Source organism: Acromyrmex echinatior, chromosome 4 (assembly GCF_024713525.1).
Source record: "Acromyrmex echinatior isolate Ae372 chromosome 4, ASM2471352v2, whole genome shotgun sequence".
NCBI lineage: Eukaryota > Metazoa > Arthropoda > Insecta > Hymenoptera > Formicidae > Acromyrmex > Acromyrmex echinatior.
The window spans coordinates 2,547,306-2,563,644 of record NC_141855.1 but is presented as its reverse complement, the minus strand read 5'-3'; the positions used below and the strand labels follow the sequence as shown (position 1 = coordinate 2,563,644).

The window sequence follows — 16,339 nt, the reverse complement described above, 5'->3', positions numbered from 1 at the left end:
ATCACTCAAAGTAATATCACTTAAAAGCGAGATGATCAGGTCTTCGAAGCAGCTAAGATCTATTGGTCTTTACTCTTTACTTCAAGAACAAAATTTTTAATAATACTCGAGCGAAATTTTTTAATGTATTTCTTTCAGTTAAAAGTCACATCAAAATTAAAGGAATCACCCAAAGAGATCATTATTGCTTTCTAACATTATGTTAATTTTCGAATATTTAATTACTTCATATAAACACGGAATATTATAAAATTTGGATAAAAAATTAATTGGATTCATCAATATAAAAATATTCTTAATATTATTTGTGTATGATTCTTGAAGTATAATATAATGTATATAATATAACATTGAGTCTTTTTTTCTCTCTCTCTCTTCTTTTTTTATAAAAATTAAAAGTAGAATATTTATAAATTTTGCAGAAATTTTAAATCATGAATAAATTTCCAATACAAATTGTAATTGATTTTGAATAAAAAAATAAAATCTGATTAATAGACGAACAAATTTTTTATACTCAATCTTATATTTAACACTTACATTTATCGAAATCCTTTAATAATAATCTTTTTTTTATCTGCAATTTCATCAGTCAATTAATGAAAAATGTTTAATTGATATGTATTAAAATAATTCTGATATTCTTTACATACACATATAATGTTCGAGCACTATTATTGTGTATTAAGAGAAAAAAAAAACTTACTAACTTCTTTTAAAGACAATAACATCGTCATACAACAACAATTTTAGAAAAGAGATTATGATATTCTCGTGTCGATGGTTCTCGTTATTGGATGGTTAACTTAATCGGACGATCCTGTGCATGCACATCAATGCAAAAGCCACGAACTGCGTGTAGAAACGAGAGGAGGCAACTACTACTCGCGATCGATCCTGCTCTCGTATCTAGTGCAGAAAATAATTGTTGGCCATGAAAATCATGTGCTCTCTGTACATCGTTTATCATTTATATTTGTCGCGCGGAAATGACAAAATGGTAAACGAAAGGATACGAAACGGAATTGAAGTGAAAATCAAAAGCGTCAGTGCGCTTAAGAATATTAAAATAATAAGTTAATGTAGTAAAATAAAAGAAAAAGGAGGTATACGTATTTTTTTTTAAATATATAATTCAAATTTTGAATTAGAAATTTCAAATTATTTTACATTGTTTGTATAAAAGATTCTAAGATAAATTATATCGCTTTCAACAATAAATACGTATATTCCCATAATAATAAATAGTAATAAAAAGATAATAGCAGTCGTCGCTAGATACGCAATTACGCAATGTCAAAAATTAAAATTATCTTACACATTATGTTACAATAATTTAAACGGCATGTACATATTATATTACAATAATTTAAACAGCCTTAAATTACTATTTATCATTATTCTAAATATAAGGAATCCATTAATTTATTATCTTTTTATTGTTTAAATTTATTTATATATATTCTCATAATTACATTAAAATATGACAATATATAATTAATATTGAATCCGACCATCTTTAATCATGTCAAATGTCGGAGGTGACTCATGAAATATATATAAGATATAAGGTTGCGCAATGAATTTGATATTCACGAATATATGTGACGATATTCTCTAAAGAATATTTCTTGTCTTTGACACGCTGTAATAATGATCAATTTAAATTAATCATTTCGTATAGCTTAAATTATCACGATATCTAGTTCTCGTCTGGCGCGTGTACTATTGTTAGTTAGCAGCAGCGATGATGCTCTATTATAAATCTCTTCACAAATCTTTTGCAATTCGATACAATCTTGCGCAATGAGAAACGTTAATAGAGAACATTGGAAAGCATTCCTGTCCGGTTACATAATCTGATGCAGGTCGTAATTCGGCTTGTGCACGACTCCGAAACGCATTGCGTAATTTCATCGTGTGAGAATCTCGCGAACGTTAATGAGAAGAGGACCCGGGTGTTTCCATTATCTGTATGTGTGTATATATTACCGCAGAATGTAACAACATTTTCGCGTATCGCTTGATAACTCATACAACTGTCGCCCATGAAAGAGTGAATAACGTTGTTCCGTTAAAACTCATGACGAGCTCGTTAAGAGTAGAATTCGCAATTCTCGTGCATTGATACTACTACCACACCTGTTTAATAACAATTGAGTATACAACGCCCGTATATAAATTTTTCACATATTTTCGTTGCGATTGTCTAATCTTTAAGGTCATTTTAGACAATGTATAATTCGTGACCAAATTCGGAAGAGAATTCTATTTATAATTTTGCATGTATATAACATAGAAAACATTTAAAAAAGTAAAATACATATAGAAATTATACATTACTAATTTATATTTTCTATATGTACATATCTTATTTCTTCCAATGTTTTCTACATTACACAATACATAATATTATAAATAGAATTTTGTCCCAAATTTGGTCGTGAATTATAGATCGTTTAAAACAGCTTCAGCGTAAGAAATTACATTAATTAAAATTAATTCTTAATCAATTATCATATTAATCAATTATTACTAGGAGAAAAGAATTTATATAGATAGATAAGTATAATAGAGTATTCTTTGTAATCATTATTGTTCCATTACACATAAAAAATGTGAAGAAAGAATTATTGCAAAATCGAAAGAAGAAAAACTTGGATATGATTGTATCTAGTAATATAAAAAAGGGTACCTGAAATAAGATTTATTTTTAAGATTAAGTTATTAATCACTCACGAACAAAATAAATAGTTATTAAACAATACTGACGTCTGTATCGTTACACGTATTTCAAATTTATAAAATTATATGCTACGATAATAATGTAACAATATAAATAATAAAATAAGTTATGATATTTATAGTTTATATTTCACATGCCATCATACTTCGTGTTTTATATCTAAATCAAATTACACGCAAAATTTCTTCTGACAATAAAGTTTGCGAATAAGCATTTATACTGGCTTACTTGAAAACTGCAGATAGCTTTATTTTAAAAACCCCACATCGTCTGAGTTTCTGAACGCATTTGTTAATTTACTGATGCACATCATTTTACGTCATGGTAGTAAACAGCAGATAGATATCGTGAAATTGAAGTTTTTATAGGTGGCAACGTTACAGCCGCGTTACAATGTTATCCAGCAGCGTTGGAACAAATGCTCGAATGAAATTGGTAGACGTCCTTATATGCAATCCTGTTCCGTGGTAGGAGTCGAAGGTTCGAGTTTTCTCGTTCGAAAAAAAAGTATATTGTTATTTATAGATGTGAATAGACGAGAAAGACAAAAACCAAAGTAGAAATTACATAGCTTGAACAAAGGCTGTCTGAAATCTACGCATCCCCCTCGGACAGATATCGAGTGGCATTAATGGCATCTTGACGATAATGTAATGGGATCTTACCTATTGCGGAATATAGGGCCGCTATTATTTTCATAATTTCGTATATAAGGAATGGATGTTGGAGACAAATCTTCAGTATACGGTGATGGCTCGTGCGAGACGTGTCCTGGGAAGGATGAAAGTCCTTATTCTCTGTGTAAGCATCAGACATGTATTGATAGATACAGTTATTACGTAATTTATTAAATCATATGTACGTACGAAAAAATCAATTGTATTGTTACAAAAATTCCATCATTAAAATTTGTTCGTATAGAAGAAAAAATGAGATGTTGTCGTTAAAAATTAAAATTAGATGTAAAATTTCGACAGAAGAATACTACACACGTGATAATATAAATAAATCATCAGTGCATATTGATATATTATTTCAATTATAACACGTTGATCAATGACTGACCAAATCAGGTAATGATCTATGGTTTGTCGGCGGAGAGTACAGAGGAAGTCTTATCACTTGGCCGATGGAAGGAGCAGGTTATTGCGCCGGAGTTTCTGTTGAACAGTCGCGAGGATATTTCAGAGAGCAGTCGGGACGCGTTCCTCTTTGAGGACAACTTCCGTCCCAAGGGACTCAATGAGATCAAACGAATCACCAACACCGAGAATGTCGGCATCCGTTTGCAGCCGCGTCTCGTAACGAGAGTATGTTTGCACAATTCCTAAGAATTTCTCTCTCGTAAACTTCTTTTGCGAACAAGTAACATTATACAATGCTGTACGATATGTTATATGTTTTAGTCAAGTTTAGATTACAAATTCATCGAGGAGATTGAATATTTACTTCCATCGTGACACTTTATTCAATTAAAACTGTTTGTTTAAATAATTTAGTAGGAAAGAAAAGTGGAGTACACAAAAATATATTTTTTTAATACAAGCTGCCAGTTAAAAGTATAAATCTTTCATAATATTATACTTCCGTATAACGACGTTTCTATAAGGAAAGATTATTAAAGTGTATAGTAATTATTTTCATAATTATTTTCTAAGTGAAACGCGCACGTGCATGCCGATATTATAATGATAAAGGTCACCCAGATTATTTAGAAATGACAGCTGCAAATAATGATTTTTTTTAGTTCTTTGCTGGATGGAAAATTACATTTACTTTTCCGATAACAATATAACATACGTTTAAATGCGTGACAATCCGAATTTCACAAGAGTGATAAAATGTTTTTTTTTTCTGTCACGTTATTTATTTATTTTAGCTTTGTAAATCGCTTTGCAATTGTGTAGTGGCAATGATAAAACAACTGTCAACTAAATGAAAGACAACGTTTGGTACACGCATACGCACGCACGCACGCACGTTTGCAAAATAAAATAAATGAAGAAATTTGCAATACATATAAACAATACATATAAAAATGTAATATCAAGACTACATCTTATTTTATGGAATAGTAAAATTTGATGTAATAAGTTGACTCAAAATATCGGTGCTAATTTGAGATTGATCTTCTAAATATGATAATTTCAAAACATAATACAAATTCGCGTCAATTACAAAAACTGTCTTAGTGCATAAAAGTATCATCCAAAATGTATCTAAATAGGTACCAGGAAAAAAAGTACTTTAGTACAATTCCTAAGTATGTAATATTTGTATCTAGTTACAGTACTTAGATACTTTTACTGTACAACACTGAGTAACTGATACTTAATGCTGCCAATATCATCCGCGAAATTCCAAATATTTTTTAACAATTCCAAATAATAATTTATTAATTTGTGCTAGAAAGTATCGAAGTCGACGGAGAAATTTTTTATCTTTTGGAAAAACATTAACCCTCCGCGAATCAGATGGGATGTGATATATCCCAGAGTAAGATGAACTTCTAGACTTCTTCAAAAGTATCGCATCCAAGTTACTAGTTTCATGTAACTGGAGAGTGCTTCGTTAGCAACTATATTAAATTATAGTAGGTGCTTGAATTAATTCTCGCTGTTTATATTTAAAATGAAATATAGCATGAGATATTCCACATATAATGCATGTTGATTTTCCATCTAATTCTTGGAGGGTTAAATAGAATAACGAACATTAAACAGCATTTACTACGATTCATGTTTTTTTACTTCAATACCTCGTAACTCCGAAACTGTTTAGAATCAAACATATGTTTATTAAACATTTTCGAATTATTTCCATGTGCTGAAGCCGCACTCTGTACAGAAATTTAGTTTGTTGAAAATTTAAAAATAAACTCATTACAAGAGCTATCAAACGAACGATAAACACATTATGTATACAACATCGCTTCATATATTTAATTAATTAAATTCATCACGAAGGACTGTTATCTCGATTTTTTTTTCGTATGGCATCCCACTGTTTGCGTGTATGATATTCAAAACATGTTTATAATACAGAACAGAAAATATAATTTAACTCGACAAATTAGTTTGAGTTGATTTTTCAGTGTGTAAATTTCCGTATTAATTAACATATGCGTTACATGTATAAGATCACTTGATACGTAAACGTTTATTCGCAGTCTTTGCAATGCACCTGCGAAACGCAATACGAAATAAGAGATCTGGGCGATGGACATTATCCAAGATACTTGACAACGTCGAGTTGTGTGCCGAAAGCCTGCCTGAGCAAGTTCAATTCCTGCCGACTGCTGCATTATATAGTAAGATAGCGTGACAATCGATAATTTATAGTATGTAGGAAGTAGTAGATTACTCGTCGTCTGTAGGTGTGCCCGAGCGGTTGTCGAGTACTGTACAAGTATACATAACTTTAATTAGCGCCGACCGCGTAAACTCTCAGCTTATTGACCAGACGTCCCATTGCCATTCGCATAAACATTGTTATTCACCGAAGTAGTAAGTCGCGCCGAGCACCGCCTTAATTGCGATATCGAATAGATTTGCATGCTACAATTAGATTCGTTTAATTACGCTTTGCGCGTTCGATGTAACACACTTTGATTATATAATTAATCTTTGATTATTATTAGCATAGAATGTATTACATAGAATGTAGATTACAATGAAAAAAAAACATAAAAATAACAACACGTATTATTTTCTATAGTCTTTATTTATATCCATCGGAGATAGGAGAAAAAGTTAGGAAAGATGTGACGATATTTAAGTAAATGTACCAATGTTTGGACACGTACACACGAAAACATAAATGCCTAGTCATGTCTTTTTATGCCTTCTCAGTCCTTCTCAAGCCTCATTTATTCTTATGTCTTCTTTGTTTTGTACGCAACTTCAGATGGGTAGGCATTCCTGTCCCTGTGTGTACCTATGTCTGATACATTTATCATTTTAATAGTTTAAAAATTACTCGTCCACAACGACACGTGTTCATAATCATTCATATTTACAGGAAATGTAACTGAAACCATTAATATCGATAATTAATTAATCCATACGCAGTTGATGTCCTTGTTATATTCATTCGTAATAAGAATTTATCTGTCGACCAAGCTTAATTAATAGCATTAATTTACATGTGCAATTACTCATCCGAGACTTGTTATACAGCAATGATATATTAACAGAACAATATGGCATGTTATAATAACTATCAACCAGTTCTTAATAGGGGAGATCGGAGCTGGTTGGCATAAGAAGTTTGCACTGCGTTCCGTTTATATATTTATGACGAAAGAAACAATGGAAATATTACCGCAAAGTATTCTTTTATAGCTAACAGCTAACATAGATACTTTCTTCTAAGTTTCATTAAATTAAAATATTACAATAGAAAAGGGAAAAATCTGAATCAAGAAGAAAGTAAATAAATTTGTGAGCATTTCATAAAAATTATTAGATTATATTTTTTTGTCAAATTTAATTGTCTTTAAACGTTTAGTAATTAACGGCTAATATTAAAGTATATATACAGAACGTATATTCTTCTGAACATTAAATAAATTAAATGATAGTAATTAAATATTTCGTTATTTCTATACAGGTTTACGTGTTGAGTCAACGTGAATTGAGCGAGTTAAATGATGACCGTTATTCACACGATAGTGATCTTCAGGAAACACCACTTCCGGAAGCTCTCCGTCATAAGTGGCAACTGAAGCCAATGAAAATTCCGGTTGCGTGTGTGTCGATGACAGGATAGAAGAAATAATGTATGACCAACTCGGACGTACCAAGAGAAGATAGAATTTATTAGCGGCTTCCATCGATCGTTTTAAAGATTGTTAAGTATTTGATGAATAGATACAAAATATTGAATTTTATGTTTCTGCTTGCAATACCTACTTGGCAAAATTTGAAATATAAAAGTAATAAATAAATAACTGAACTGAATTTCAATGGTGTAATTTTCATTTTTTTTTATCTTAAAATATCAACCTTTTTTTAGAGAATTTTCTACATATCTTTCCTATTAAAAATTAATGGCAAAAAGAAATTCATCAGGAATGTAATTAATCATAATTTAATTTAAGAGAGAGGGAAAGAGAGAGAGAAAGAGAGAGAGAGAGAGAGAGAGAGAAAGATCGGAAATTAATTTATATATTTTCATGTTACACCAAATTTATAATATCGAAAAAATTTTTTTTTATATATCCAATCGATAGAAAATTTAATTTCTTACAAAAAAGTTCTCTTAACATTTTTTCATATTTTACATCATTTTCGAGATATATTAAAAATAATAAAAAAATGACACTTTTTATTAATATCTCCGACACGCACCACTTAATTTAACAGCATTTTTCTTTTTTTAACTTATTTACATGTCAAATGATCATATGAATCAATAAAATTGCACCAAAGAATTAATTCCGAATAATATAATAGTTGTTTTTCAGCTCCAGGCAATAGCCTAATTAGGCACGTAATATAATTTAAAAGGCAAGATCGTCCACTCAGGTCTCGCACCAAAAGATATGATAAAAAACTCGTCTTTTCAATTTTGTTTTACGCCTAGAATTACCGGAGTAATCAATGGTGTGAATAAAACTGGGCGTAATGAAATCTGCGACACAGGGATCCAATTCCGTGCAATAAATCGTGCTGTAAAATAACCGATTAAAAAAAGACTCTTGAACGCTTTAATGGCAGGCCTTTACCGCCTGATTTAATTTTTAGCTATACTACGTTGTATTTTACGGCACGTTTTTGTCGCCTCTCATAATTCTGATTTCCTCACTTATATGTAAGAATTGTTCTAAAATTACACATTCGTAATTCTAATATCACGAGTACGTATTATCAGTAAAGAAAACTTTTACGTATATAAAGAATTATTTTATTATATAACTCACATTTTTCTATTGAGGGAATCCTAAAGATGACGATTAGTGTAAGTAAGACTTACAGATGATTTACGTCTCATTGACACATCATTACATACTATTACATACTACTACATATGTGTACATACACATAAATTTCGTCTAACAATAACGTTTTAATTAGACGTCTAAGTCCAATTCTAAGAACTTTACGTTATTTCTTCGTAAAAAACTGCGGATTATTATTTCGTAAATACTTTTATATAAAGCAAATGTTGTCACGATATAATAATTCTAGAGCGCCATATAGGACTAAGAAATGAAAAAAGAGATCTCAATTTCGAAATTTTTTTATCGTTCTCGACATAAACTCCATCTCACAGACATGTATTAATGTATATAATTTAATCTTGGGAAAGGATTTTCGAATTTGTAAAAGAGGGAAAAAGTAATCCTTATACAAAAATTATACGGTTGGTTCGTAATACAGACGGCTTTAAGATCCCCTTAACTTATATATCTTCTACTTACATCTACATACACAATATTATACACATATTGTATATGTATATAATACACTAATTGAATACCATCGCTTATTTCATACAACATGTCATTATATAAAAATATAGTCCATATTAATAAATCTTTTACACAAATTATATCATACAGAAGTACGAATGCAAACAGAAATTTTTTTAAATAATAGACTGAAATAACAATTACTAATTATTATTACTATTTTTTAAGCGATTAATATAATTAATTAAAGAGGTGGAAATATTTAAAAAATCGTTTAGTCTTTTGCATGTTTAGGTAGTATAATTCTTTAAGAAAGTATTTTCTTGTGTTTTTTATTAAAGTATAATCTGACGTAAAAGAAGAAGAAGAAGAAGAAGAAGAAGAAGAAGAAGAATATAGCATAAGAGTATTTTCTTGTTTTTTTTTATTAAAGTAAAAAATACAATATGTTAAAATTAGAGGAACAGTAAAAGTGAGTAGAACCTATGCGGCGAAATAAAGATAATTTCGTTACGGCGTAGAGCTATAAATAGCAAATAAAACTAAAGTACTAGAGAAATCGCACTTCATAATTTTGTTTGAGATGCAATAAAGTCGATCTTTTATGCTCTTTCTAAGAATAAATTGCACCGGACAATTAAAATGCTAACGAAAGATTTTATTCAACTGTGTGGAAAATGGTTCGAAAAGATTCCTTCAATAGAATTAAATTGAATATTTAATTGTTATTACTATGTATATGGCTAAAGCAATATTTAATAATGCAAAAACACATTGGCTTGATATGTCGATTTTTTTATCAATAGAAAGTGAATCTTATGCTGTTGAAATTGTCACACAATAAATAACTGCAAAAAAAAGTGGAGATTAATCGAGTTTTCGCATATTTAAATCTTTCTGTCCTTCTTTTTAAAATTGTATTGATACTGAGTTAATCTCATGTCAAAATATAAAGTAGAGATAGATAGTAATAAAATTATAGAAAATATAAATAATATGGAATTGATTATAAATATGCTTTTATACAGCACAGATTATTTCATCAATATTGCAGTTACATTGCAACGTTGTAGTAATGTTGTAAGCTTCTATACTATAGGTATAGGTTGTAAAAAATTAAAAACAAATGATCTTGTAATTTAATGAAACAAATTTTAAATTTCCATAAAATCTCTGCAGGTAATTTGTCCCTTGCGAATAAAGATCTACATAAAACATAAATTGTTAATCGCAAGCTTGTTACATCAGTCAATCCGATACGTCAATTTTAAAAGTGACATTTCAAGATTGGGACGTAACAAGCTTACAACTTGCGACTCGTGTTCCATTTCACGCGTATTTACATATGTATATATATCATCCAATCATAGAATTCCTATAAGAATTCGTAGAAATGCAACACAAGTTTCTCTTTGCAGATCCTCGAGTATTCTCAACAACAAACGTTTCTTACTATAAAAGAGCAATTGATGTATCCTTGAGATTAAAGGCATTCGAGTTACACAGAATATTATGTGTTCCATGAATATTACTTAGATGAATAACTTCTCTTTACGCGAATGTTCGAACGTTAGAAATAAATTACTCTTGTGAACTTTCTGAAGCCGTTTTGCCATTTCCATTTTGAAACAAACTATGATATCGAATTAGAATATTACAATATTATAAAAATATAATTAATATTATAATAGAATATTATAATATTAATTATACTTTTTTTTTAATAATATCAACATAATATAATTTTATAATAAAATATAAAATTTTATAATATAAAATATTATACGAGAATAATGAAATTAAATCTCAATTTAAATATAATACATTGTAAAACATAAAGGTGTATCAGGTCTGTCTAATTTTAGCTCCGAAGCCAAAACGCAAAGCCATCGACGATAAAAAAAATGAATGTGGGTAAGATTTCGGAAACTGTAAAGTGATATACATCTGAGTGACGCTTACATATGCAATGTATATTATTTATTGAGTTTTATATTATATAAGATAATAAAGATAAATTGAAAAATAAAACAATTTCAAGTGCAAAATGTAGTCCTAAGGTGCCCCAGAAATACATCAACCTTCGCATATATTTCTCTTACTGTCACATTTTTTTATTTTTTAAACATTTTCACAGCGCTTTCTAATTAACATGTGTTAGCCGAGGTAATATTTTTCGCAATAAATAAATTTATTTACAGATTTCCATCTATTAAGAGATTAAGATCTCTATTGAGCATCGAAGTTTCATTGTAATATTACTACAGTAGCTTAGCTACGTTTCTAAGTCCAAAAAAATTAATGTATATACAAATGTATAGTATATACAAATTTATATGGAATCATTTGAGCATTAAAGATTCAGCTTCGACCATTATGGTCTTTATTTCCGATTGTATTTTTACATGTACAGTCCTAAAAGATTCTTATTATTTTTTTCTAATTAAGTTTAAAATAGGTCACCTTTCTCGTGCCGTATTGAATCTGTTCATCAAAGCATCAAGCTTGATAAAAGCACTCACTCAAGCGTTTTAGACGAATCTAGTTTGTGCGCTTTTGAAAGCCACTATATTATACACGCCTATAAATCCAAGCAAAAATACAAGCTATATCCATAAAAACGACAAGCTACCGAACCTGTGGGTGTGCCCACAGCACATTACGCACCGTAGTGTATATTCGCGTACACGAAAAACCAATATTGCTACTCGAGCAAGACGATTAAAGTTCGTCTTGAAAGCCAGCACAAAGCTGAATGCACTCCTAATTTCGTTAGGTACGTGTACGTTGTTACAACGACTAGTTATACCACTTAATAATGACCTCACGTACGAGGACACATCTTCAAGTATAAGTTTCAATAAACGATTATTGTAAGGAAGAATTAATTATTGTTACCAAATATTGTTAACCGTACAAAATTATCTTTGTAAGCACACACACATCGCAATTAATACTTTTTAAATTGCATTCCATTAAAAATTGAGTTTCTCAAAAAATGTGAGTTTTATTATTACAAAATGGTAAATACAATTTTATTTTCCACTTATTAATTCAAAAGTTTTAAAAAGCGTTTTACTTTGTGTTGTGACAAACAGACACAAAGTTTTACTAAAAAAAGTGATTTTAAAATAATTGTAAATTAAAAGTAACAAATTAGACTCTATAAAACATTTACATAAAATTTGTTTACTAAAATATGAAAGCTTAAATTTTAATTGCTTTTATTTATTCATAAATGTCTCTTTTACTGCATGAATATTTTTCATGTAAAAATCTAGCGCTAGTATCTCCGAAAAAGAATTGTAATTGTTTATTTCGATGGATTCGTGCAACGTATTGCGACGTCAAATGATTCTCAAATGACTCTTTTCTGCACGAGAGTTTCGAAAAATAAAAAAATAAAAATGATCAAGTACACGCGTGATCCCCTCACAGTAAAGCCATCTTTCGCAATAGTGCACGCGCATCACAGTACAATTTTTCAAACTTTACAGAAAATTTATTCCGGCCGATTGCGACTGTGCCAACAGTTCCGTCATGTCGCATAAATTACACGTGCATTCGTCGGTCGGTCGAGCGTAGTTAAAACCCTGCTCCAAGAGCGTTAACGGTTTTCCAGGAGCAAACACTCCAACGCTGTTTGCCCTCTTGCCTTGACAATATTGGCCGCCCATCACCACCACTCGATAACTGGCTCGATGCTTCCATGCACATCTTTACTTTGCTCTCCAACTGCATGATACCAATATGCATAAACGAAAAGAAGACGGACAAAATGCATGTACTATTCAAAATTATATCGATAAATAATCAAGATATATTTCTCAATTTGTATTAAGAACCTCTTTTCTCCTCGGTATTAGGCTCAATTGTTGCGATATATTCGACAAAATAATCGAATTAAAAAATAGGTAATATTTTTCGCGATAAATTTATTTAAAAATTCTCAATATATTAAGATCTTCTTAAAATGATGCCAATTGAGCATCAAATTATTAAATTGCTAAATCAATTTAATTTGTGATATTATAGGTCAGTTTACTTTTTACTTATTGTGAATTCACATTATACGGTCCTAATAAATTTATTATCGAATTGGTCAGAAGATATATTTTGAATACCAAAATAGTTGATTGAAATAATATAAAAGTCTGATAAATATTACTTACTTTCTATGTATAATTTCGGAGTCGTACTCATAAATCATATCATAAATCATAAAAACTAATGTAAAAAAAAGTTGAGGATTTAATTCAGGTAGAATTACAAATTATCTTATTACCGAAAATAAAAGAAATGATTTAAATAGTATAAGAATAAAATTATCTCAAAATAATATAATAGTAAAATCAGTTAAAATATACCTAACATTAAAAATAGATAGTTGATAAATATATATACTTCAAACTATAACAGGATTATTAAAAATATCTTATATAAGGACTATAAAGATTCTTCTTCGTTATAAATATACAATAAAAAGTGATTTTCTTATACGATTTTACAGATATATCTCTCTTACAAATTTTATGAATCTGAAACTAATCAAATGGCTAAATTCATTGACAAATTCGCATGAATAACCAGAAAAATCAACATATATAAATATTTATGCAACGCATATGTTTACGTCTATTACGAGAGCGAATTGTAAATGCATGAATTCTATGACGGTCTATGAACAATGATGCCAATAGCGATGTTCCTTGGGGATATCATAATAACTATATGAGCTATGAAAACAATGCTATTGATATTCTAAGGAGAACCGAAGTGGCGTACACGCATAAGTTATGTATATTAATCTCCGGTAAATGTTGAATTAACATGAAAGGTTAATTGTGAGTGGCTGTGATTTTCGGGAAATTGTTTTCTCTTCAAAGAACTTCATATGTAAAAATCAAATTTAAAGAAGATTCAATTTAACATTTGCCAGAATGACAAACGTAATAACTAATTTAACTTCTGTAAAATAATACAAATACGTGAAAAAAACTTATTCCTCAAAATAGAAACAATATCATTAAAGGGACTAAGCTATTCTCTCTCTCTCTCTCTCTCTCTCTCTCTCTCTCTCTCTCTCTCTCTCTCTCTCTCTCTCTCTTTCTCTAGGATTTTTATTTCTTACAGTAGAGCCTTTACGTACATCTCGAAACAAATACGCGAGCTCATAGTTGTGGTTGATCACTTCTTTTCTTTTTTTAACTCTTTTTCGCGCTCACGTACACACGGAATATCATCGCTTCGAGAGTGACATTCTGGCCCTCGAGCGCGGATATAGCCACTCGAGCCATTGTTTGCGCTCCGGCTGATCTTCCATTTAACAGGTAGGCGTATTTCTGGCGACTAAGCCGTACTTCACTTGCACTATCTATCTACGCGTATCTCCATTAAAAGTAACGATGACGTGCGTCGCGACCGGCGGATCGAATCATATCACTCTCCCTATAACCGATAATTAACGCTCGGGACGCGTTGTTACAGTTGACTGAATAGTGATGGACGAATTGTAAATGATTATTTTTACATAAGGAGAATTGTAAGGCAAATGCAATATATTAAGAATTGAAAAAATTACAGATTATTCTAAATTGCATTTAAAAAGTAATACAAAAAAATTAGAGACCATCTGGATCAAAAGTTATTTCAATAAAAAATAATATTTTTTAAATTGGTACTCTATAATAGAAATATGTGAAAATATAATTATAAAATAATAATAAAAATCTCGATTTTTTTGTATAAGTACTTTATGATTTCAAAAATATTTATGTAAGTTACATTGAGATGGAGACTAATTGTTCAGTAAATAAATAAATATTTATTTGTTATGAACTAATTGATGAATCTCAATGAAACTTTGCATAAGTCATTTAGTACTAAAATATTCATATAAAAAAAATTTAGATTTTTGTTACTATTTATAAAATTTATTTTTTGTTTGTAACAATAAAACTAATATCAAATAATATATAAAAATGTGTTGTTAAATAAAAACAGAATGTTATGACACAACTTTCATGTGTAGGTTGTTTAAAGTATAAATATTAATATACACATGTGTTTTATATCCTTATAACTTCCTTAACAATTTATATATTATTACTTCATATCGGTTAATTTAAACAATTGTTCTCGATTAAATTACTAATAATAGAATGAAAAATTTTAACCATTTCTCAACAATTGACAATAATGATCGGTTTTCTTTGTAAACATTTTTACACTAAAAAGGATATGCTTTTCAAAAAATTCCTTTCAATTTTTAAAAACTCTATTAATTTTTTATTTAAAACAATGCAAATTTGTAATATATATTAATACATATACATAAGAAAATAATATGTATTTTTAAAGCAGAGAATTTATGTTTATAAAGCAGAGAATTTGTATTGTATAATTAAAATAAAATATTTATTCTAGCCTTATTTACATGTTCTCATACATATCCCTTTATGTCATCAATGTGACGACAGATTTCCTAATCAGGGATGCTATTTAGTATTCTGTATAACTTTCTGTATGTATGTACACCCAAGGACTTCGATTCTTTTCCTCGGAAATTTTCAAACTGAAAAATGATCACTTTTCTACATTAATGCTCATAGTCCGTGCGCGATTAACAACACTAAACCTTACGTACATTTACAACTAAATTTTTGACGTAAAAACGAAATAATCTGAATTTTTAGAAATTTTAAAAAAATAACCGAGGGAAAGAATCGAAGTTCTTGGGTGTACACCCTACCGATATAGTTGTCGCGGTATCGTTATGTATTTTGCGCAGATTTGTATGGTAAAAAAAAACTGCGCAAAAAACATAACGACACCGACAACTATCGTTAGGCATGTACAGAGAATTACAGAATAGCACCTCTGAATAGTTGTCAACTTTAACGATCAATATCTCGATTTGTGGAGCAGAGCAACGCTTTTATTTTTGCAATATTCTTTCGTTTCATGCAAAAACGTGTCGAAAAGCTATAATTTCATTGATTTTTGAGGTGTAAGTGGTAAATTGAATAATTATTATGGATGTAATCAGATTTGCGCTCAACATCAATTTTCGATTTAAATGATAAAATGAGATGAGATTTGCTGTCGCCCCAGCAAACGAGAATGGATTGAAATAAATTGAAATGAATTCAGATTTTTAGAAATATTGATTAATGAAT

At 29.6% G+C, this 16,339-nt stretch overlaps 1 protein-coding gene across 1 annotated transcript; it reads left to right on the top strand.

Moving 5' to 3' along the window:
• Positions 1-3,074: 3,074 nt before the first annotated feature.
• LOC105147437 (prothoracicotropic hormone) lies at positions 3,075-7,707 on the top strand. The gene is made up of 4 exons (XM_011058433.2): positions 3,075-3,547; positions 3,820-4,056; positions 5,916-6,056; positions 7,358-7,707. Exons 1-4 carry the CDS (start codon positions 3,467-3,469, stop codon positions 7,514-7,516), a joined length of 618 nt encoding a protein of 205 aa, XP_011056735.1. The 5' UTR covers positions 3,075-3,466; the 3' UTR covers positions 7,517-7,707.
• Positions 7,708-16,339: the final 8,632 nt, after the last annotated feature.

Bases quoted from the DNA above. Each gene is read 5' to 3' on its own strand.
- LOC105147437 (XM_011058433.2), top strand. From the start codon at position 3,467: ATGTTGGAGACAAATCTTCAGTATACGGTGATGGCTCGTGCGAGACGT. The intron at 3,548-3,819 runs GTAAGCATCAGA...TGACCAAATCAG, and splicing joins TGAAAGTCCTTATTCTCTGT to GTAATGATCTATGGTTTGTC. The intron at 6,057-7,357 runs GTAAGATAGCGT...ATTTCTATACAG, and splicing joins GCCGACTGCTGCATTATATA to GTTTACGTGTTGAGTCAACG.